Source organism: Stegodyphus dumicola, chromosome 6 (genome assembly GCF_044657685.1).
Source record: "Stegodyphus dumicola isolate Sdum_Otavi_A_Nest chromosome 6, ASM4465768v1".
Taxonomy (NCBI): Eukaryota; Metazoa; Arthropoda; class Arachnida; order Araneae; family Eresidae; genus Stegodyphus; species Stegodyphus dumicola.
The window spans coordinates 44,478,409-44,502,681 of record NC_140773.1 but is presented as its reverse complement, the minus strand read 5'-3'; the positions used below and the strand labels follow the sequence as shown (position 1 = coordinate 44,502,681).

The following is a 24,273-nucleotide window of genomic DNA, read 5'->3' as shown; positions in this document are numbered from 1 at the left end:
ATTTTTGAACATTAGATTAGCTCATTTGGGTAAACTAGAGCTACCAGAGAGGATCTCTGGCAAAGAATATGTATTACTAAAAAAAAAAAAAAAAAAAAAAAAAAAAAAAAAAGAGTTGCACTAAGAAAGTTAACTAAAAAACAAAAGTTACACTAAAAAAAAGTTAACTAAAAAAAAAAAAAAAAAAAAAACAGAGTATAACATATTGCCATTTTCTGAAACATAAACTGTACAAGACATAGATAATAATATGAATAGATAATGAATAAAAAAACTATAGATTTTGATTTGGATTATTCAGTTATGGCAAAGCACACGAGGGCTATCTGCCTAAGGGGAGGGATGCCTTTCGTGGAGGACGACTTTCTAAGGGAAACTGGCTCGTATACACGTTACACATGGGGAAAACCACGAAAACGCCCATGCAGCCAGCCCGTTCGCGGGATTCGAACCTCAGACCGAACTACCAGTGTTCAGCGTCTTTACCGCTCGGCCGCTGGTGGGCCTAAAAGAACTATAGAGTAAAGAAAAAGATTACATCTGCTTGAAGTTCGTGCAGTATTACACCATAGTAACTAATAATAACTCCATAGTAATACTAATACATCTATGTATTACTCAGAAGCTGCAGTTAAAAAAAAAAAAAAACGTACATAAAAATATTAGAGTCAAAAGATTGTTCAGCTAATCTGTTCGTCTACAGACCTTGAGTGCACCCAAGTACTCCTTTATTGCTCCATTCTGCTCAGGAAGAATCATCAAGGCCAGGCAACCTCGTTTGAAGGAAAGTTAAGTTGAGTGTATGGCAACACTACTGTTGTTATGGCGTCATTTTCAAATGTTGACGTACGTCTAATAAATATGTCAAATAATGCATATCAGATTCTGTAGAACAGTTTATGATCTGTTTTAATCGGATGGGCATGCGATAGTCATAACTTTAGTTTGAACTGTTGATTTTTTTAAACAAGGGTAATCTTTAGTGTGTATCAGTTTCGGCCAAAGTGTTGCAAGATAATTTTATTCGAAATCGATAAGAAGGTTTCCACTCAGGTGGAAATAAATGTATTTTTAACCTTTAAAATGCTTTCGCAAACATTTTCTATTATTTTTACTTATATTTACTAAATTTTTCTGCTTATGAACTTTGAAAATATACTTTATGAAATTTCTCTTCTAGCAGATTAACTCCTACAATCTACACCTACCAGAGGCTCCCACAAATTATATGGTAAGTGAATTTGTTGCTAATACTTTTCGAACTTGTTCGTACCATCTGCAGTTAATTATGTTTTATACATTTTTAAATCCATGAATATGCATACTTATATTTTTTTATGCATTAAGAAAATAAAGGGATTTACAAAGTTTGAGGGTAATTAACTGTATCTTATGTTAATTAATTAATTATATCTTATGTTTAATTTTATGTTAAAAAATTACTTTTGCAGCCTCAAAAACCAGAAATGTTATATTTTTATAAGTTACTCGATTTTTTTTTAATTGTAGTAGGTCATCTTAATTATACATTGTTTTTTAATTTGAGAGGAAAAAAAGATGCCCAAAATAATGATTTGTTTACACATAATGTTCTGTGCAATGCAGATTCCTATTATCGGTTGATGATAAAGAAGGTATATTTCTATTTTTGTTAAGAAATGTTTTAGTATTTGGAACATAAAGTAAAAAAAAAGGAATATTTCGCTCTTGGTCATGTGTTGCTTGTTTTTGAATGGTCTTTTTTAATTTTAAAACTAAATTTTTAAAAGGTGAAAATTGAACTGGTAACAGAATTTAGTTGGATTGCATGGTAGTTCTTTCTTGGTCGGATATTTGCATTTGAATATCATTTGCTGATTTTTAAACAGCCTAAATTGAATTTCTAGATTATTTCTAAGTCGTCTATATGCATCATGGCCAAAAAGTATAATTTAGGTGTTTTTTTAATGATTTGCATGCAAAAGTTTCCTTTCATGGATTTTATAAAAGAATCCATACTCCATTGTAAAAAAGAAAGTGTCCTTTTTACAGTCGTGCATAAAAAGAGTTTTAATTATGAAGAAGGTTAAATATTTGGTGCTACTTTGGTAGACGGTTGCATGGATTTTTGGCAATTTATGTTGGCGCGGTTTTTACAATCGTCAGCCATCTTGAAAAACGCTGTTTTTACGTATTTTACGCATAGTAAAGTATTCGAAACTTATAAAACTATTCTAAAAATAATGGATTAATTTTTTGTTGAAAACGTTGTTTTTTAAGATGGTGGGCAAATGTAAATAAATACATTTACTATGAGTATAAAATACTAAAGTAAGGTTAAATTATTACTTTCATATAACAAAGAAATAGAATAAGAACCCGCTATAAAAATATTGCTCCAATGTTTAATTGGATTAAAATATTACTTAAATTGAATATTGAATTAAAACCATCATACCAACGTTTAAAAGAATTAAAATATTACTTAAATTCAAATCCCTTAAAATAAGTTTTATAGGATATAATTACATTAAACATTAAAACATATGTGGTAATAAATATCTCGGCAATTTTTGAAAACAGTGTATTAATTTTTTTAAATAAAAATTGAAGTATACAATTATAAAGTAAAAGAAATATATGTACACTGCTCAAAATAAAAAATGGGACAGTGCTATATCTCCCGTTCTACTGGGGCGATTCACGAAATTCAAATTGCGTTCTTCATGTCTCGAAAGCGCGACTTAGGATATATATTAGATTTATATATAGCACTATTCTAACATAGGTATTTTGACACAAAATCGGACTTTTTCTGAAATAACATACCATTTTTTTTTACATATTTCGATTCTACGACTCAAATTATGCCAGAATACCAAGTTTTGTAAAAATCGTACGAGTAGTTTTTGAAATATTAGCTCTCAAAATTTTAGTTCCTCAATGTTAATTGAATTTGGCAAATATTTATTTATATCTCTTTTTTTATTAAACTTTTCCGATTTTTCTCTCACATTTCAAAATTTAGGTTCATTCCAAATAAAATTTACCCATTTTTTGTGTTTTATTTTTTAAATTTCTATTTTTAAATAATTTTTATAAATTTTTCGAAAAAAATTTTGAATTATAACCTATAAAATTTTTACCATCATCTTAAAGTAGGTATATTTTTGAGCATATCTGCAAAAAATTAGACTTTTTTATTCAAAATTTTCTAAGATATACACAAATTTACATATTTTCGCGTTTTGAAATTTGGCATCTTTTTTTTTTAAGCGATAATAATGCCAAATGTGGTCTAAGGATTTTTGTTACACTGTATTGCCACAGCTATTTTTAACTTTAAATTTCAAGTAAAATTTTACGGAGAATTAATTATATGACATTTTTTCCCTCAAAGATGTGTAATAAATATGTATTAATACTATATGAAAAGCTATTTTTTTAAATAAATTTTTTAATATTTTTTTTAAATTTCTATCTTTTTTTTTTTTTTTTATTTAATAAGAGTAAATTTTTACCTTTATCGTCTGCTACTTTACTACCGTTTTATCGTTTGCTACTTTACTTCGTTTAAATCGAATTGTCTAAAACTGAGAATTTTCGTTTGATGTTTATTTGAATTTTATGACATTAACTGCACAATTTATATCTAAACAAACTGATGCTTTTGAAGTGGCCGAAAGAGCAGCTGGTACTATCATCTATATTTTTAAAGCACAGTATATTTTTATAGAAACATAAGATTTAGAATAATCATTTTTATAAAAGTCAAATTATGATATAAATATACAAACCTCTAGAGACTGAATTTCTACATAACCATGAAGTTCAATGGTTATGTAGAAATGATCTGCAGCTACTTAATGGCTGGATAAGTCAGCAGATTCCGTGGACAAGTAAGAATAATTATATAAACGACACCCAACATTCTGAATTCAATTAACAACAAGGACACGATGTTTATTAAATGAATTCAAGAAGTTTTAAAACATAAAAAATCAACTCATTTTTTATCCTAAAATGTATTTTTGTGCATAGCGTATTTTCATTATTCTAATTTAAAATTCTAATAATTCTTAAAATTCTAATTTAGAATGTAATTGTCAAGAACTGATTCCTAATCATCAGTAATATATTAAGTAATTATTACGGTTATTAATAAATCCTTCTTATAAAGTAATTGCAAATATTTCAAAAAACTTTCTGTCTGAATGCAAATCTTTTTAATTTTATATTAATCAAGATTGCACACGATATTATTTATTTGCACTTCAATTCTTAACGTCAGTTCTAGTAGAAGTTACAAATCAATTATATTTAATTAAGGATTGGATTGGATTGGATTATTTAATTATGGCAAAGCACACGAGGGCTATCTGCCTAAAGGGAGGGATGCCTTCGTGGAGGACTTTCTAAGGAAAACTGGCCTCGTATACACGTTACACATCGGGAAAACCACGAAAACACCCATGCAACCAGCCCGTTCGCGGGATTCGAACCTCGGACCGAACTACCAGTGATCAGCGTCTTTACCGCTAGGCCATTTGTGGGCCTTTATGAAATGGAAGGCGATAACTTTATTTAAAATGATTGTCAGAAATACCAAAATGTTTCGAAAAGTTGGATACTTTTTAATATACTTTCAGAATGCTTAAAGAAAAAGAGAAGAAAAATAAATTTTTTCGTAAAATTTAGTATTTGTATTTTTTTAATTTAAAACTTTTCAATGTTATGATATTTGATTCTTGCGATTTCAAAAATAAAATATTTGACTAAAATATGAATAACATTTTAAGAAACCAAATGTAGGATAAAATTGTGTAAAGCAATGGGCACAATGATAAAACTGTTTAAAGCAGTGTATGCAAGTCATCCTAAGTTAAAATGTCGGTTATACATCTCTCTTATTTATATATATCTTTTCTGAACGGAACATTTCTGAACAACACAAACAATTAAAAATAAAAGTATAAAAATTTAAAAATTACCTAAAATAATAACTATGACGAAAAATATATATAAAGAAAACTATTTGAAAAAAAATAAACGCTGCACCTTTATTTACGCAGTTCGAATAGGTAAATAGAAATTTTTAAAACAGTTATTCGAAAAAAAAACACGTGCAACTTAAACAATTAAAATGAAATTCGAAAAAGAAAAAATTACTTAAAATAATAAGTTATAATTAAAAATATAATATAAAGAATATTATTTGGAAAAAAGGAACGATGGTGACTTTTTTTCCTCTCATAGGAAAGGAAACTAGGTTGCCATATATTAAGAAGTTCGCCAAGTGAAGTATTCTTGGCGCAAACTGACAAAAAAGTGCCAACATAAATTTGTGAATTTCTCCGTAAATTTCGCTCCAAATTTTACAAAATTTCCTATTTAGGCGTAATTTGAGTCGTAGAATAGAAATATGTAAAAAAATTGGTATGTTATTTCAGAAAAAGTCCAATTTTGTGTCAAAATACCTATGTTAGAATAGTGCTATATATAAATCTAATATATATCCTAAGTCGCGCTTTCGAGACATGAAGAACGCAATTTGAATTTTGTCAATCGGCCCAGTAGATCGGGAGATATAGGACTGTCCCATTTTTTTTTTTTTGAGCAGTGTACTTACATTTTTTGAATATTTAACCTGCCGTATATTGATAAGTACCACAAAAAAATCTAAATTACAATTTAAGTATCTATGAAAAAGATTTGAAAAAATTTGTAAAAAAATTTGAAAAATGTAATCTAAGGAATTCGAAGAGATGAATAATAAAATTTTAAAATGGCGCAGTAATGCACAAATAGTCAGTAACCAATCAGGGAGCTGATTACATCACGAATAGAATTAAAATTATTTAAATAATCATACATAATAAAATCATTTTAAAAAAAATGCAAAATTAAATTGTATTTTAATATTTAACAGCCATAAATAATATTTAAAACATTAGATTAAATTTATAGATATTAAAACCAATTACTTTTAAAGTAATGTGACATCATTCATTACATCATCCACAACATAAAATATCATAAACAATAACATTTTTATTTCAAATAAAAATGCAAAATTAAATTGATTTTTAATATTTAGAAGCCATAAATAATATTTAAAACGCAGAATTTATGCATAATAAAATGCATTATTTTTTAAATAAAATGACAACAAAGTTTCGGTTACCATAAATAACTTGCCTAGCAATGGGCTTACCATAAGTTGTATCACTCTCCAAAAAACAAATCGCCAAAATCTGTGCAACCGTCAACCAAAGTAGCACCAAATATTTAGTGTACAGTGATGATAAGGCTTTGGTTGGAAAGGAAAAAGTGGAATGATGGTTTTGTAGCTTTAAAACATGTTATATTTTTAGTTTATTTTGACATTTGTACCTGGTCCTTTAACACTCTTATTAAAATTAATAGAATTGCCATGTGTCCATATTTAGTTTAGATAGCTTGAATTTTAAATTTCCTTTCCGGCAGTGGCGGCTCGTAATAAGCACTGTGGAACTGCAGCACCCCCTATTTCCACTTATTATTATTTTTAATATTTAATATAGTGTGCCCTTTAGTCTTTAATTCTTTCTTTATACTTTTACAATACATAATCCTTAAGCTTAATGTCAGTAGCCATCCACCACTTTGTGAAAAAAGTCTTTGTTTGGAACTGCACGCTTCACAGTTCCAGCGACGTGGTGTTTGGTTGTTCTGCGCATGCTCACACAGAAAGCAGCACACGAGCTAGGCAGAGAGAAGAGCACCGTTGCTCTTGCAGTGCCGAAATTCTGGCATGTTGTTGTAACATGATTTCTTTTTACTCCGCGCGTGTGGTATTCCTCCACAAGGTGGAACTTCATCATACGGACCATAAACAGAGGTCATGAAAATTTGCAACCTTTAAAAAATTGCCTTACTGAAATTCAATCAATGTCAAATGCAGAACAACGACAATAAATGAAACAACTGTTCTTATTGCAAAAGCAACAGAAATTTTAAAATATCTAAATGATGATAATTTCAAGTTTTGGTTAGAGCATTTTTATCAGATGCCTCATGTTGAAATAATATACAACTAAATGCAATCCAGAGAAATTAGTGTGTTTAAAGTTAATGAATATATAACAAATTTCAAAACTGCTATTTTAGAATTAAGAAACTCAAAGTACTGCGAGAATTTTTCAAAGACACTGATGGCAGAAGCTAAGGAAATATGTGACTTTATACTGTGTATTGATATAATGCACAGATATTCTTCCATTAAACACTTAGCAGCTGCTAAATTGTTAAACAAGAAATGCTCCGCTAGTTTTAGGAATGAACATTCTACAGAAGAAATAGTACTGACCACTGAAGCATATCCAATGATTGACAAAGAAAAGCTTGAAACTAAACTAAAAGTATTCTATTGTAGGTCTGATATCCATGAATACAGCAAATTAATTGAGCTACTGAACTTTATCTTCGAAAATAATCTAGATGAAATTACGAAACAAAAATTCTCTTGAGAGTTCCCATGACTACATCAGAGGCAGAACGCTGCTTTTCGACATTGAAAAGAATGAAAACTTTTCTAAGAAGCACTAGGAATTCGGAAAGACTAAATGTGCTTGCATTGCTTTCAATAAAGAAAAATTTCCTCAGTTGTCATCCAGAGATCAAGGAGAAAATTATTGATCTTTTCGTTCAAATTAAAACAAGAAGAATAGATTTCATTTTTAAATGAATAGACAAAGATTAAATTGTAGCAATTTCAGTTAAAGTCATTAAGAAATGTTTAATTTTTTCTTGTAAGATTTCATGAAGTTTCAAAATAAATTTTCTTTTTATACATGTCTGTTTCCTTTTAGACAATTTTAAAACGAAGGTTAAATTATTTTGGAACAGCACCTCCACTAATTTTACCCATGAGCTGCCACTGCTTTCCGGTCAAAATATATTTACGGCTGCCCTTTGGTGAAAATTGGTGATTTTTGGCAGTACGTGGATACTGAGTTGGTGCAATTTTTTGTTGTTATTGTGGCTTTGTGTAGCGGTGATTTTTATGCCAAAAATCGCCACTACACAAAGACAAAATAACAAGTCAAAGAATTGCATAAATTCTATATCCATGTACATATATATCGACCTATTTTCACTTAAAAAAACATCAGAGTATTGCACGAACTTGGCATTGTGCACTCTCTAGACTTTGTCCATGTTGTCCATGTACACCCATGCATATTCACTTAAAAAGTCAAAGGAGTAGCCAACAAAAAATATATTATCTCATTAAACTACATTTTAAGTCAAGCAATCAAATAACATAAAAAGGAAAATTCATCTTAGCACTGCACAAAGGAAATATCTGCTTACCTTATTTAGAAATTTTCCTTTCTTCAGTCAAACAAAATTCCTTAAGAGCATCCAAAAATTTCCTAAAATTATCTGAACTAGAATCTATATACTGGCGACGCCACATAAATTCACAAAAATAAGATTAAAAAATATCCCCCATAGTGCCGGTAACCTCCGACGTTAGACCATGCACATTTTCTTCCTACAAACAAGACACTTACATAATGCCTTCTAAGTAAACCTTCATTTACACACCACTCATTTAATGCTCTTTTTCCCTTTCATTCCAAATTGTACAGAAGCTACAAATTAATCTTACCATATTCAGCCATTCTACCCTCTAAACCACAAAGCAAGCAATGTACACTGCTCAAAAAAAAAAAAATGGGACAGTGCTATATCTCCCGTTCTACTGGGGCGATTGACAAAATTCAAACTACGTTTTTCATGTCTCGAAAGCGCGACTTAGGATATATATTAGATTTATATATAGTACTATTCTAACATAGGTATTTTGACACAAAATCGGACTTTTTCTGAAATAAGATACCAATTTTTTTACATATTTCGATTCTACGACTCAAATTATGCCAGAATACCAAGTTTTGTAAAAATCGTACGAATAGTTTTTAAAATATTAGCTCTCAAAATTTTAGCTCCTCAATGTTAATTGAATTTGGCAAATATTCATTAATATCTCATTTTTTATTAAACTTTTTTGATTTTTTCTCTCATATTTCGAAATTTTGGTTCATTCCAAATAAAATTTACCCATTTTTTGTGTTTTATTTTTTAAATTTTTATTTTTAAATAATTTCTATAGATTTTTCGAAAAAAATTTTGAATTATAACCTATAAAATTTTTACCATCATCTTAAAGTAGGTGTATTTTTAAGCATATCTGCAAAAAATTAGACTTTTTTACTCAAAATTTTCTAAGATATACACGAATTTACATAATTTCGCGTTTTGAAATTCGGCACCTTTTTTTTGAGCGATAATAACGCCAAATGTGGTCTATGGATTTTTGTTACACTGAATTGCCACAGCTATTTTTAACCTTAAACTTCAAGTAAAATTTTACGGAGAATTAATTATATGACATTTTTTTCCCTCAATGATGCGTAATAAATATTTATTAATACTATATGAAAGGCTATTTTTTTAAATTATAGATGATATTTCAAATATTTAACTATTTCAAATTTTTAACTATTTTTTTTTAAAATTTCTCTCGTATCTTTTCTTTTTTTAAAAAATTTAAGAGTAAGTTTTTGTAAGAGTAAATTTTTACCTTCGGCGTTTTATCGTCTGCTACTTTACTTCGTTTAAATCGAATTTTCTAAAACTGAGAATTTTCGTTTGATATTTATTTGAATTTTATGACATTAACTGCATAATTTATTTCTAAACAAACTGTTGCTTTTGAAGTGGCCGAAAGAGCGGCTGATACTATTATTCATATTTTTAAAGCACAATATATTTTTATATTGTGCTATTAGAATTAGAATAATCATTTTTTATAAAAGTAAAATTATGATATAAACATACCACCCTCTAGAGACTGAATTAATGGAAGTTCAATGATTATGTAGAAATGATCTGCAGCTACTTAATGGCTGGATAAGTCAGCAGATTCTGTGGACAAGTAAGAATAATTATATAAACGACACCAACATTCTGGATTCAATAAACAACGAGGATACGATGTTTACTAAATGAATTTAAGAAGTTTTAAAACATAAAAAATCAACTCATTTTTTCCTAAAATGTATTTTTGTGCGTAGCGTATTTTCATTATATCCTTAAAATTCTAATTTAGAATGTAATTGTCAAGAACTGAATCCTAATCATCAGTAATATAATAAGTAATTATTACTGTTATTAATAAATCCTTCTTATAAAGTAATTGCAAATATTTCAAAAAACTTTCTGTCTGAATGCAAACATTTTTCTATGCAAATATTTTTAATTTTATATTAATCAAGATTTCACACCATATTACTTATTTCCACTTCAATTCTAACCGTCAGTTCTAGTAGAATTTACAAATCAATTATATTTAATTAAGGATTGAATTGGATTATTTAATTATGGCAAAGCACACGAGGGCTATCTGCCTAAAGGGAGGGATGCCTTCGTGGAGGACTTTCTAAGGGAAACTGGCTCGTATACACGTTACACATGGGGAAAACCACGAAACCGCCTATGCGGCCAGCCCGTTCGCGGGATTCGAAACTCGAACCGAACTGCCAGTGTTCAGCGTCTTTACCGCTCGGCTGTTGGTGGGCTATTTAATTAAGGAATGACCATCTAAGTTAAGAAACAGCGTACCGTAACAACATTTCAATTATTGGTTCCGTATCTTTCATGTTACTCCCGATTGGCTAGCTACATGATTTTTAATGAGTATTCGGATTTTACTAGTAACTTCACTTGGAAATCGCGCTTAAACTAGGTTAGTTGGTTATTTGAACATAGAAAGAACATGGGAGCTATTTGATTAAGATGCTTTCATAGAGAATCTTTGTAAAGAGAACCTAAAAAACTACGAAAACCAACCATGCAGCCTGGGTTAGACTGAGCAGCAAACAATTAGTATTTAACAATCTTTTCTTTTTCAAATGCTAGGCAACTGATGAGGCTTCAATTAAATCTCCAATTTAATATTTTATTTGTAAATATTTAAAATATTGTTGTATTCTTTGACACAAAAAGCAGAATTTAAGTTTTGTTAACTCGTTAGTAAACTACCAAGCCGTAGTGCAAATGAATATTCAATTTCTTTGGCAATAATTGTATTCACCTAATATTCTTGGAATATGAGCTAAAGAAGGAACGTTCTCGGAAGATTAAAGAAGTGTTTAAATCCAGTGATATTAGGTTTGACTTACAAGCTCAGGATCAAAACGTTTCTGCAATTGCCCGAGTAGTTGATTTGTAAATGGATGTGAATTAAGCAGATGACATTTAATCTTACGTTATTCAGCCAGAAAACGTATTCCAAATGTTTTGTGTTGCATGACAATGCATCTTTTCATTATTCAATAACCAGTCGAAGAACCGCTTGTGTTCCGAAAATAAGTATGTCTACTCAATCGTCCTGCATGTTCTTCAAATTTGTCTTCTTATGATTTTTTTTCTTTCCCCAAAACTAAAGTTGCCTCTCAAAGGAAAGTTTTTTGACATTGAAGAGACAAAATTAATATGACATCTACTTTTAGAGGCATGTCAAAAACAGATCTCTACAAACCTTCTCTTCCATTACATGTTGTGCAGTCAAACAAAAAGTTACATCAGCGTAAATTCTATAATCTATTTTTATTACACTCTGATTACTTTATTAACATATAGTGAATGTATACTAAATCTTTTACTTTAGCTTAAGTAATTCGGAATTTTTGACGGAATTGTTGTCGGAACTAGGACTTAGAGGATAAGTCAAATTAAATATTAAAGCACAATATATTTTTATAGAAACATAATATTTAGAATAATCATTTTTTATAAAAGTAAAATTATGATATAAACATACAACCCTCTAGAGACTGAATTAATGGAAGTTCAATGGTTATGTAGAAATGATCTGCAGCTACTTAATGGCTGGATAAGTCAGCAGATTCTGTGGACAAGTAAGAATAATTATATAAACGACACCAACATTCTGGATTCAATAAACAACAAGGATACGATGTTTACTAAATGAATTTAAGAAGTTTTAAAACATAAAAAATCAACTCATTTTTTTCCCTAAAATGTATTTTTGTGCGTAGCGTATTTTCATTATATTCTTAAAATTCTAATTTAGAATGTAATTGTCAAGAACTGAATCCTAATCATCAGTAATATAATAAGTTTTTTTTTTTGAGCAGTGTACTTCCTAACCAATACACACCACAAGCCTTTACAAATGTTTCCCATAGTTCAAAATTTACCACAATGATGCAACTGATTTCATCATAATAGGGTTTCCATAACATTCAACTACTTATGCTACAATCAAAATCGTAAAAACAACCTTGTATTTAGCGTAAGTATATAGAAACACTCAATCAATTTCGAGGGCAGCTAAAGGTCCCTCCTCAGCAGGAGAAAGAAATACATAGAAAGAAGAAAAATAAAGGGGGAAGGAGTCTCAGAAACACGTGATCCTTATCAGCACTGCACGTGGTTATAACCGGATTTTTGATCAGATTTACACTGGCTGCCTACTTTTACTGAGCCAGGCTACCTGATCAAACTGTAACACAAAGGTCAAGAAAAATTAGCGAAGTTAAAAATAGGGAGCGAGGGGCAAATGTACCTTCACGCTCAAAATCTGAACTTCGAATAATGGAAAGCAACCACTGAACAGATTTTTATACCCTCTGGTAGTACCAAATGCGAGGAGGTAACGCCATCTATCGGCAAAAATAACAGAATTAAGATAGTAGAATTTTATAGGCATTAGAAAGGACTGGATTGGACTTCAAATCATTAACTAAACCTGCTAAATCTTTGTGAATATGAAAAGCCTCAAAATCCAATTCACCCATGGAAAAAGCCTTTTGGATAATTTTTGCAGACCCAAAGTCAAAATTATGGTTAAATGTCCAACTATGATATGCTATTGAAGACTTGTTAATTTCGCCTTTTCTGACATAAGATTCATGTTCCTTGATATGAAACTTCAACGCTCTTTTTGTTTGGCCAATATATCTTAAATCACACTGACACGATATACCATAAATTCCCCAAGAATTCAAGACAGAAACGCAATCTTTTAGAATCGAAGGGTGAATTTTATTAATAAGGAAGAAACCGACTTGAAAATTAAATTTCTTGAGAATCCGTGCAATTTTATAGCTAACAGAAGGATAAAATGGAAGCACAACAAGGTGATTAATATTATTTCTAACAGTGGAATGTCTTCTTTGATGGGAATCTAAAAATTTTTTAACGGCTTTATCAATAATCACAGGAGAAAATCCACGGTCAATCGCAACTGCTCTCAAATAATTAAGTTCATTGGTAAGCAAAGATTCAGAGGAACAAACTTTAAGCGCACGGAATACATAATAGTAAAAAGAAGCCATTTTTGTTTAACAGGGTGGCATGACTTGGCATGGGGTGGTAAACAAACTGCAAAGGGTTTACGGTACACAGTAGTGCTAAAATCAGTTTCATTGCGGATTATAAGAATAAAGGAAGGGGAGGGAATTGTTGAATTCAATTTCAAGAGTGAATTGGATGGCTGGATCAATTGAATTCATAATAGATAGAATCTCGGATAAATCCTCTTTATTACCGTCAAAAAGTGCGAAAGTGCCGTCAACATACCGAATCCAAAGACGAAAAGATAGTTTATCAAATAATTTCATTTCAAAATAGTGCATATAAATGTCAGCAAGTACCAGACTGACAGGATTACCCATAGCCAATCCTTCAACTTGATGAAAATATGCATTTTGGAAAACAAAGTGGGTTTGACTCAGAGAGACTTTAGTAAGCGAAACCAACTCATTAATTTCAGTATGTGTGAAGTGAAATTCCCGAAGCCTAGTTTCAAGACAATTTAGTGCTCCTTCGACTGGAACATTAGTAAACAGTGATTTGACATCAAATGAAACCATAATGGAACGAAGTGGAGAAATATTTTTAAGTTTATCAATGACTTCAACAGAATTTTTTACAATGTGAATATTGTTAGCAAGTAGAGGAGAAAATCTGGAAACTAAATATTTGGCCAAAGGATATGAAGCAGTACCTATGTTGGAAACAATTGGTTGAAAAGGAATACCGGTTTTGTGGACTTTTGGAAGAGCATAAAGCCTAGCGCAATTAGTAATAGGTGGAATAAGTGATTTTTTCAGTTGAGTTGGCAGAATATGAGAAGATTTGATAGCACTTTTAACTTTCGTGAGGTCCGAAGTTGAAGGATCTTTAGGGATCGAGCAGTATGGGCCTTCATTTATCAGTTTAGAAACTCCAGTAATATATGTGTGTTTGTCCATAACAACGATCTGTCCGCCCTTATCAGCTTTAGAGATAATGATATTAGTATCAGAATGAATTTCACCTAAGATCTCATTTTCCTTTTTGCTAAGATTCGAACCCAAAGATTTGTTGTTAAAATTAACGTTATGAGTAGTTAGGTGGCGGATTGTATCCTTCTGCGTTTCCCAAATTTTGCTCATAGACACATATACATGTGCATATATATATTGCTGAATCCTATTTTTTCCTGCGTATATTTTTAACTATATGTATATTTTTAACATATATGTAACATATATGTATATTTTTAACTTCGTATATTTTTAACTAATTTTTTTTGTCTTTTGTGTTACATGTTTGATCAGATAGCCTGGCTCAGTAAAAGTAGGCGGCCAGTGTAACTCTGATCAAAGATCCGGTTATAACCATGTGCAGTGCTGATAAGGACCACGTGTTTCTGAGACTCCTTCCCCCTTTATTTTTCTTCTTTCTATGTATTTCTTTCTCCTGATGAGGAGGGACCTTTAGCTGCCCTCGAAATCGATTGAGTGTTTCTATATACTTATGCTAAATACAAGGTTGTTTTTACGATTTTGTTTGTCACATTAACGTGTTTCTCTTCTAGTCTACTCATGTTACCATAAATTAAACAACAACTTGGCGATAAATGAAACAACAACTTCGCAATAATACAAGGGGCATCCTTCATTCTACTCTAACCTCCTTTTTTTGTCTTATTGTACTTTAGTAAAATTAATGGAAATTGTATTCTCTTCTATCAAGAGACCAGATTCAGCAATATATATATGAACATGTATATGTGTCTATGAGCATATATGTATCATGTATGCGTGTCGCACACATATATCCATATATACATGCATAGATTGTACCTGGTCCCGATAACAGAATTGCACCAGAGATTGTCAGCATTTTTAGGTAAAATAATCAATGTGGTGTTTGCAAGCAATAAAATTCAAATTAATTCAGTCATGCTAGTTATGAATGCTTTGAACAGACTAACTAAAGAAGTCATACCCTTCCTGACTAGAATATTTCTTTCATATTTTGGAGTTAAAGTATGACTGATAGAATCTGATTATCTGCATTTATCCACCAAAAGCTCCCATAAAGTTGGCAATCTTTGGTGACCAATTTTTGCCAATTTTGCAAGTGAAAAACACTAGCCATTTTAAAAAATGGTGACACAGTGAAAATTGCACAAAACGGCAGCAAATGAATGAAATCGATAATGCAAGAAGCGTCCATAATGAAACACTAAAAACTGCCACAAATTTACTAAATTAAAAGAGCAACAAATATGCATGATAAAGCACTTTATTTTCTTTTTTCCGGTCTTCTGCCCTTGTGCACAGCTAAAAAAAAAAGAGGATTGTAGAATTGTCAGCATTGCAGAGCAACTTGGCACTGCTCTCCATGTGCATATATACCTGTTTAAACTTATAAAGAAATCAAAAATTTTCTCTTATTTGGAGAAAACTGTTACAGTAAACTCCCATTAACGTGAATCTCAAGGAACTAAAAAATCAAGAATTTTTGTTAACTGGGGACTCAAATTTTATTTTTGGAATAGTTTTTTCTACATATTAGCAATTTACAGTATATAGGTACACCTTGCACAAAAAAAGGGGGGGCAGTTTTATATCTCTTGTTCTACTGGGTCAATTGACAAAATTTAACATGCATTTTTCATGTCTTGAAAGTACGACTTAGGATATATATTAGATTTTTATATGGTATTATTCTAACATTGTTATTCTGACATATTATCAGATTTTTCTGTAATGATACACTAATTTTCCCTATTTCGATTGTTTTTAAAAAATTAGCTCTCAGTATTTTAGCTCCTTGGTGTTAATTGAATTTGGTATCTATATTTATTAATATTGTTTTGGGGGAAAAATATATTTTGGGGTACCCCTTGGGGAACACTGGCGATTTTTTTTTTGAACGATTCTTGTCTACATGCTACGCCCTCCCAAGTAAAATAGTGTCCAAAACTTAATGAAATAAAACATAATTAAAACATAAAAAAATTATTATCTCAATAAACTGCACTTAAATCAAAATAAAACAAGGAACTAACATAAAAATGGAAATACATGTTTCTAATCTGCGCAGTACAAAAAGGAAATATTAATTTGCCTTATTTAGAAATTTCTATATCTTCAGTGTTTTGCACACAGAATTCCTTAGCAGCATCCAAAAACTGTTTAAAATTATCTGAACTAGAATCTTTATACGGTTGTCACCACAACCACAAATAAATTCACAAAAATAAAAAATATCCTAACCTACTGCTGGACTGTCGGTTGCATTTCTTTCGAAAATCCCTTTTTCCTTTCATAGTATTGATATGAGCCCACATACCTTTCATAGTATTGATATGAGCTCCAGTTTCCAAATCCTTAAATCTCATTGCATAATTTACTGAGAGGTGAATGAAGCTATTTAAATCTTCATTTACATATGAGTCAATCAATATTTTCTTTCCTATTCTTTCCAAAGCATACAGAAACTTCAGGTTAATCGTATCACCAGCAGGCATTTTATGGTGTAAAGCATGAAATAAGCAACATACTTCCTAACCAACATCCAACATGTAAATAAGCCCTGAGAAATTTTCCCAAGGGAGGAAATCGCTGCAACCATGTCATTATAGGATTTTCACAACATTCATCATAAAGTTCTCAGGTTACCATAAATGAAATAACAATTTGGCAATAATCCAAGGGGTACCCTAAAATATGGACTACGCCCTTTTTTTTTCTATTTAACTTGATTCCTTGTCTCACAGTTTGAAATTTTGATTCAATCCAGATAAAATTTGCAGCTGTTTTCTGATATGTTTTTAAAATTTCTATTTTTTAGTAATTTTTATACATTTTTTGAAAATTTTTTAAAAATTATAATTATCAAATTTTTACCATCATCTTAGAGTAGATGTATTTCTAGGCATGCCTGCAAAAAATTAGTGTTTTTTTATTCAAAATTTCTAAAGATATATGTGAATTTATATATTGGCGCATTTTGAAACTTGGCATATTTGTTGTAAGCAATAATGTGCTTTATGCACTTCATTCAAATTCTTTGAAAGTATGAATGATAAACCTTTTTTCCACTTGTGCAAAATGAAAAAGGGGAAAGGAAAATAGCTTGCTATAAATTAAGAATTTCTGGAAGTCAATTATTTTTGGTACAAACTGAAGAAAAAAAAAACAAGATAAATTTTTTAAATTTCTTAGTGAGTTTCTCAACAAATTTTACAACATTTAATTTTTGTGAATAATGTGTATACAGTCAAAAGTCTTTATAATCCAGACTCGGCGGGACTTCGGCGTTTCCGGATTATAGATCATCAGTTTAAATTTGGTAAGATGGCATGCAGATATTATAAAATTAAAAATATGAAACCATAATTTATGAAATAAAGAGCAATTATGATCTAAAGGGTATCAAAATTTACAAACAAACAAAAAAAAAAAGCTTAATATTTATTTGTTTACTTTATTAAACATTTCTTTCAACGCGCGAATGCGTAAAGCGTACATTATGCATAGTCGAAATTAGAAATTTGCAACCCGAAAACTATTTGATGTGTATTTGTGATATTTATAATGATGAGGAATTTGATTTAAATCATATCAAAGACGGAGTACATCGAGATGAAATACTACATTTGGTAAGGAATTATAAGCCGAATAAAATAAAAACATCTGCCCTGAAGATAAGGATAGTGCTGACAGATCAACTTCCAGTTCATTGTGCGCCGCAACGTTCCCCCCCTCCCACAGAGCAACGTGAAATTGATAAACAGATTTCAGAATGGTCAGGGAAACAAAGGATATGCCTTTCCATTTTTTTGAAGCAATTCCACTTTTTGTTTGATGGATATCGAAACATGCTTTCGCTTTGTACATCCTTTGGCAGCTCCAGAATCAGAAATTTCTTTTTGACATAATCGAAAGTTCAAGCTTACTTTTATAAAATTGCTCTAACAGTCTGCAAAAAATAATAAGCCAGATCCAATTAGAAGATTAAGGTACAACGCAATTTGCAACATTAACTGAAATAGATAATTAGATAATTTTAGCTTAGCTTATATCATCTGTTATACATTAAATGTGCATGCATAAGCGTATTACGCACATGCGTAAACACATATGCCAGGTGTAAAGGTATTATGCGCATGCGTAAAAGCATAATGCACTTACGCAGAAAGTTTGTAGCTTTGAGGTCTGGATTATGGATGTCCGGATTAAAGACTTTTGACTGTATAATCAAAATTCGGAAAAAAATCGGCATGCCCTTTTCAAAAAAAATATCCAACTTTGAATCAAAATGCTTATCTTAGAGCAATGCTATATATAAATCTAATAGAGTACAAAGTCCGAGATTCAAACTCGTCGGGACTTCGACGATTCTGTATTTGGGATTTTTCCGGATATTAGATCATCAGTCTAAATCTAGTAATATGGCATGCAGAAATTATGAAATTAAACATATTAAATCATGATTTATGAAAAAATGAAGCAGTTAGGATCTAAAAGGTATCAAAATTTACAGAAAAAATGCTTAATATTTATATGTTTATTTTATTAAACATTTCTTTCAATTTAAGTTATTTAAGTAGCTATGTTTTTTGCTAATACTTTCTCTTTAATTCTATTAGAGAGATATAATTTCTTGTTCTGTTACCAAGTTCTATTGTTCAAGTCCTGTAATATCTGGGTCGAGAATTTCGAGTAACTTGTCAGTCAAAATTTTTTCATTTTCAATATCCCCTCTGTCTCTTTCTTCACTATTGGTCCTGGCATTTTCTGGATCTAGAACCATACTACAGATTTCGCCTTCCTTTACTTGATTGATGATTAGGGTGTTGTCATCGCAATGAAAAACTTCTGTTAATTACTCTTCTTCCCTAAATTCTGCCGCCCGATACGGCCATGTGAGCTCTGACTTTATGTGAATAACAAATCAGTTATTCCTAATTCAGATAGCACTAATGTAATCTTTTGGCCTATGTGTATAATTAACAATATCTATTTTTAGCATATGAAAAGAAATTTTTGTTAAACTTTCTTTTTTTGAAAGTTTTTGAAAATCTTTCATCGTCAACGTTTCTTAGCGCATTTAAAGTATATCTGTAATCGGTGCCAAGCGTAATGTCAACAGAAAAGATTACCGTAGTCTTCGTTATTCAATTACTAATATAAAAAATTTTTTTAGGCATGAGTCATTACTCAAAGTAACGACTCATGACTCAAATTGTAATGTATTGATAAACATGCGGTGATGAAAGAAAAATACAGTAATAAAAAAATCTGAAATGTTTCAGATTTTAAATTACGTCCAAAAGGGCATTTTTTTAACGTTTGTGTGTTACCTTTATTTATTAAATATCATGTTCTTTGCGCCTAAACCATAAAATTTAGTTCAATAGCAATGTCGCAAAATAATTTTAAAATGAGCATATCTTGAGAATTTCCGATATCGTTTGACACGCTATAGATAAAAAGGTTTTTCTTCCCCCATAGAGTGTTGCCATTGCTTGTTTTTAAATCGTTGAGTTTGTTACTCAAAAATTCATTAAAGTTTTACAAATATGAAATCGATAATAAAACAAATTCCAAATTTGGGATTTCAGATTAGCAGTAGGATTACGTCATTCAAAACTGGATGGCTCTAGATGCCATTGTTTTATCACAATGCGAGAAACATAAATACATTTATGCAGATTTTGCATTATTTAATTTCTTTAAATATAATGCAGGACTCTAACATTTTGTGGTGACAGTTTGAAAAGAGAACCGACATTTATGAGTCCGATACAAAATGCCAAAACGAAATAGTCCTTCGGAACTCAAATCCCTTTGGACTAATAATGATTCACCAGGTTTGGTGTCAAGGGTTAAAATATTAGTTGGTGTGAAATCAAAAATCTTTCTATGTAGAATGTTTTGATTTGAGGTGTATGCCAAGCAGATATGCAGATTTGGAGTCAAATTATTGATCTCGCAAATTTATGCAAAAATGATTATTTCTTCAATAATGATTTATTTTATTTAGTTTCGAAGTGAGATTAAGAATCGGGACTCTGTCATATTTTATTATGGGGGGGGAATCAAATGCATAAAGCATACAAAAAAAAAAAAAAAAAAAAAAAAAAAAAGTGGTTGGGCTCAGGTCTTTGAGGTCAGGATGTTAGATCATTCCGGATATTGGATGTCTGGATCTCGGACTTTGTACTGTATACATCCTAAGTCGTATTTTCAAGACATGAAACATGCAAGTTAAATTTCGTCAATCAGCCCAGTAAAATGGTAGGTATAAAACTGTCTCCTCCCTTTTTTGCGCAAGTTGTATGTATACACTACAGTGTGTTTTGTATGTTATTGCTACAGTACTACATTAATTACTATAAAAAGTGTGCTCACAGATAATTTTTTGATGAAAAATTCCTGTATTTTGCGCTATTGTAGATGGGTATGAAAATGGTGTTAACTTCATGTCCAAATGTACTCGTGACTTCTATAAAACTGGGGTTAATTAGCGTGTTTCAATAAAACATTCTGAAGTGTCTAAGGCATGTAACAATCACTGGCAGGTGAGCGAAATGATATCCTCTCTATATTCTTCTGATGACATTTCTTAGATGACAGACATGACTGCTTGTACAGTACAAAATCCAAGATCCGGATATCCAAAATCCAGAATACTCTAAAATCCGGATCTCAAAGCCAGGAACCTTTTTTTTTTGCATGCTTTACGCATACACATTTATTTCCATAATAAAACATGTGAAGATTTTCATTTAAAAATTCCGATTCTTAATTTCACTTAGGTCCTAAATGAAGGAACAATCATGTATAAGCATAAATTTCTGAGCTTAGTATCTCAAACCAAAACATTCACCTACTAGTATTTTATATCCCTGATGCCGACCTGGCGAATCATTATTTATTATATTTTGCTTTCATCACCGCATGTTTATCAATACATGACAGCTTCAGTAATGACTCATGCAGCAATGTCTAAACATTTTTTGTTATATTAGTAATTGAATAACAAGAGTATGGCATCCTTTTATGCTAACATTACGCTTGGCGATGATTATAGATTTTTAAATGCTCTAAGAAATGTTGACAAGGAAAACATTTCTTTTCATATACTAAAAATAGATTTTGTTAATGCAACTCATAGGCCAAAAGATTACATTTAGTGTTATTTTAATTAAGAATAACTGCTATGTTACTCGCATAAACCCAGAAGCGGTAGCAGAATTTAGAGAAGACATTTAGGGTGACAGAGAGGTTAATGAAAATGAAAGAAATTCGATTGACAAATTGGGCGGTATTCTCGACACAAAAATTACTGGACTTGAACAGTGGAAGTTTGTAACTGAACAAGAAATTATATCTTTTTACAAAATGAAAAAGAAAGTATTAGAACAAAAAAATGAAGCAACTTAAGCAACTTACATTGGAACAAAAATGTTTAATAAAGTAAACAAATAAATATTGAGCTTTTTTTTTTGTAAATTTTGATACCCTTTAGATCATAAATGCTCGTTATTTCATAAGTTGCGGTTTAATATTTTTAATTGCATAATTTCTGCAGGCCATCTTACTAGATTTAAATTGATGATCTAATATCCGTAAAAATCCGGAATCGCCAAAGTTCTGACGAGTCCGGATCTTGGACTTTGTACTGTATATCAGATATCATTGCAGCACACATGGCAACATCGCCATCTGCACTAATAAACTTCTCAAAACTAACACCAGGTTTTGCAACATCTTGTAGAATATTGGATTTGTTAAGTGAAGTGGTATTATCACCATCTAACTCATCAACTGAATTAACATTTATATGTTGTCAGGCTGTGCTGAAACAGTTCTATGTGTTGTGATAACACTAATTTTCAGTATACAGCGATAGCTTTTATTATATTATGCATTTTTCAAGTTCATGTTATCCATCTTCTTTTCATAATTTTTTTTGTAAGTTTTGATACCCTTTAGATCATAATTGTTCTTTATTTCATAAATTATGATTTCATATTTTTAATTGTATAATTTCTGCATGCCATTTGACCAGATTTAAATTGATGATCTATTATCTGAAAAAATCCTCAATCCGAAATCGTCGAAGTCACGACCAGTTCGGATTTCGGACTTTGTACTATAGTTATTTTAATTTGCGATGAGCTGAGAGAGTATTTGGAGCCACATTCAGAAAACAAGAGCACAATTTCTACTGAAAGAAAGGTTATTTATTCTTTTCCTGAAATTATAGATATATGTTGTGTAGTTTAAAAATGTAGAAGATAAGTATTTATCTAGCACATAATCCTCTTCAGTTAATAATAATATAGACATCCGGGAAGTGTCTGCTTGATTTATGTACAGCAAAAATAAGTTCATTTTAAAATATAATAGTGGAATACCTTAACAATGTTGTGAACACAATAAGGAATACCGTTCGTTATTACGCGAAATTCACACTACTGTAAAATAAAAATTAAAATATATATATATATATATATATATATAAAACTATAAAATAGCTTTATAATATTTTTTCAGTAGTAGTACTACTAACTAGTGTGATATTTTTAAAAAATAATTTTTAGCCCAAATGGCCTTAGCCCAGAAAGGCTATTAATTTCGTTTTGCCATTTTGTGGCGTTTCACGATAAATGGCATTTCACTTTTCAAATTGTTGCCATCAAATATTATCGCACTATATTATATTTAAAGAAATTAAATAATGAAGAATTGGCATAAATGTATTAATGTTTCTCGCAATGTGATAAAACAGCGGTACCTAGAGCCATCAAATTTTGAATAATGTAATCCTCCATCCTAATATAGGCATCTGGAAGCTCAAATTTGGAACCGGGAGTTTGTTTTATCATCTGTTTTCATATTTTGTAAAGCATTTATGAATATTCGATTAAGAAACTCAATGGTTCCAAAGTGAGCAATAACAATACTGTACAAAAAAAAAAAAAAAAAAAAAAAAAAAGAGGGAAGAAACATTTTCATCTCTAGTACGCGAAACTGTGTATTGGAAATTCTAAAAATATGTTCTTTTTAAATTACGTGATATTGCTGTTGAATTGAATTTTATGGTTTAAGTGTGAAGAACATGATATTTAATAAATAAAGGTAATATGCGAAACGTTAAAAAAATGCCTTTTTGTGCGTAATATAAAATAATATTACGCACACATAAATTTTTTTTCCTCTGTGTGTGTAATTTTATTACGATTTAAAACAGGTTTCTAAGGGAGGACTTTCTGAGAGAAACTGGATCGTATGCACGTTACACATGAGGAAAGCCACAAAAACGCTGATGCGGCAAACCCGTTAGCGGGATTCGAACCACGCAACGAACTACCTGTATTTAGCGACTCTCGCTCTGCCACTGGTGGGATTATTAGTAGAATTATACTGCATTACTATTGTATTATGCTATAAGACTGAGGGTTTGTTCATGAAACAGTACATTTGTAATCTATTAGTATTAAAAAATCATTGTTTCTTTGACAACTTAACAACAACACACACACACACAAAAAAAAAAAAAAAAAAAAAAAAAAAAAAACTGTTCATAGCAAAGTTCTTATTTTTACATTGTAAAAGAGATATTGATTACTATTACAGTTTTATATTTAATGTGTCAAAGTGTTAAAACACCGGTTTGAGAAGAACAACTTCTGCAGGAGACCATCATTGATTATTTTTACTAGTATTTCCATTGTGAAAATAATATTACTACCTTTTGATTATTTTAACAGAATAAAATCTTTTGAGAAGGAAGAATATTTAAACTAGCAGTTCTTATGTATATAAGAAATACAATAACAGCAATGTAATATTAAAAGAAAGTATTACTAATATACGTGTGACAAAAATTGCAATACTAATTAATCACACATACAGAATAGATTAT

At 30.4% G+C, this 24,273-nt stretch overlaps 1 protein-coding gene across 3 annotated transcripts in view; it reads left to right on the top strand.

Annotated features, from left to right (window-relative positions):
- Positions 1–827: 827 nt before the first annotated feature.
- LOC118193280 (uncharacterized) overlaps positions 828–24,273 on the top strand; it is a 107,751-nt gene continuing 84,305 nt past the window's right edge. Inside the window, exons 1-2 of one of the 3 annotated variants that reach the window (XM_085818270.1) lie at positions 828–972; positions 1,184–1,231. In XM_085818270.1, coding sequence (XP_085674396.1) covers positions 1,229–1,231 — 3 coding nt within the window. In that variant the 5' untranslated portion in view covers positions 828–972; positions 1,184–1,228. Of the gene's footprint in view, positions 1,066–1,180; positions 1,232–24,273 lie in introns of all 3 variants that reach the window. The other 2 variants (XM_085818269.1, XM_085818268.1) reach the window with 2 other exon arrangements.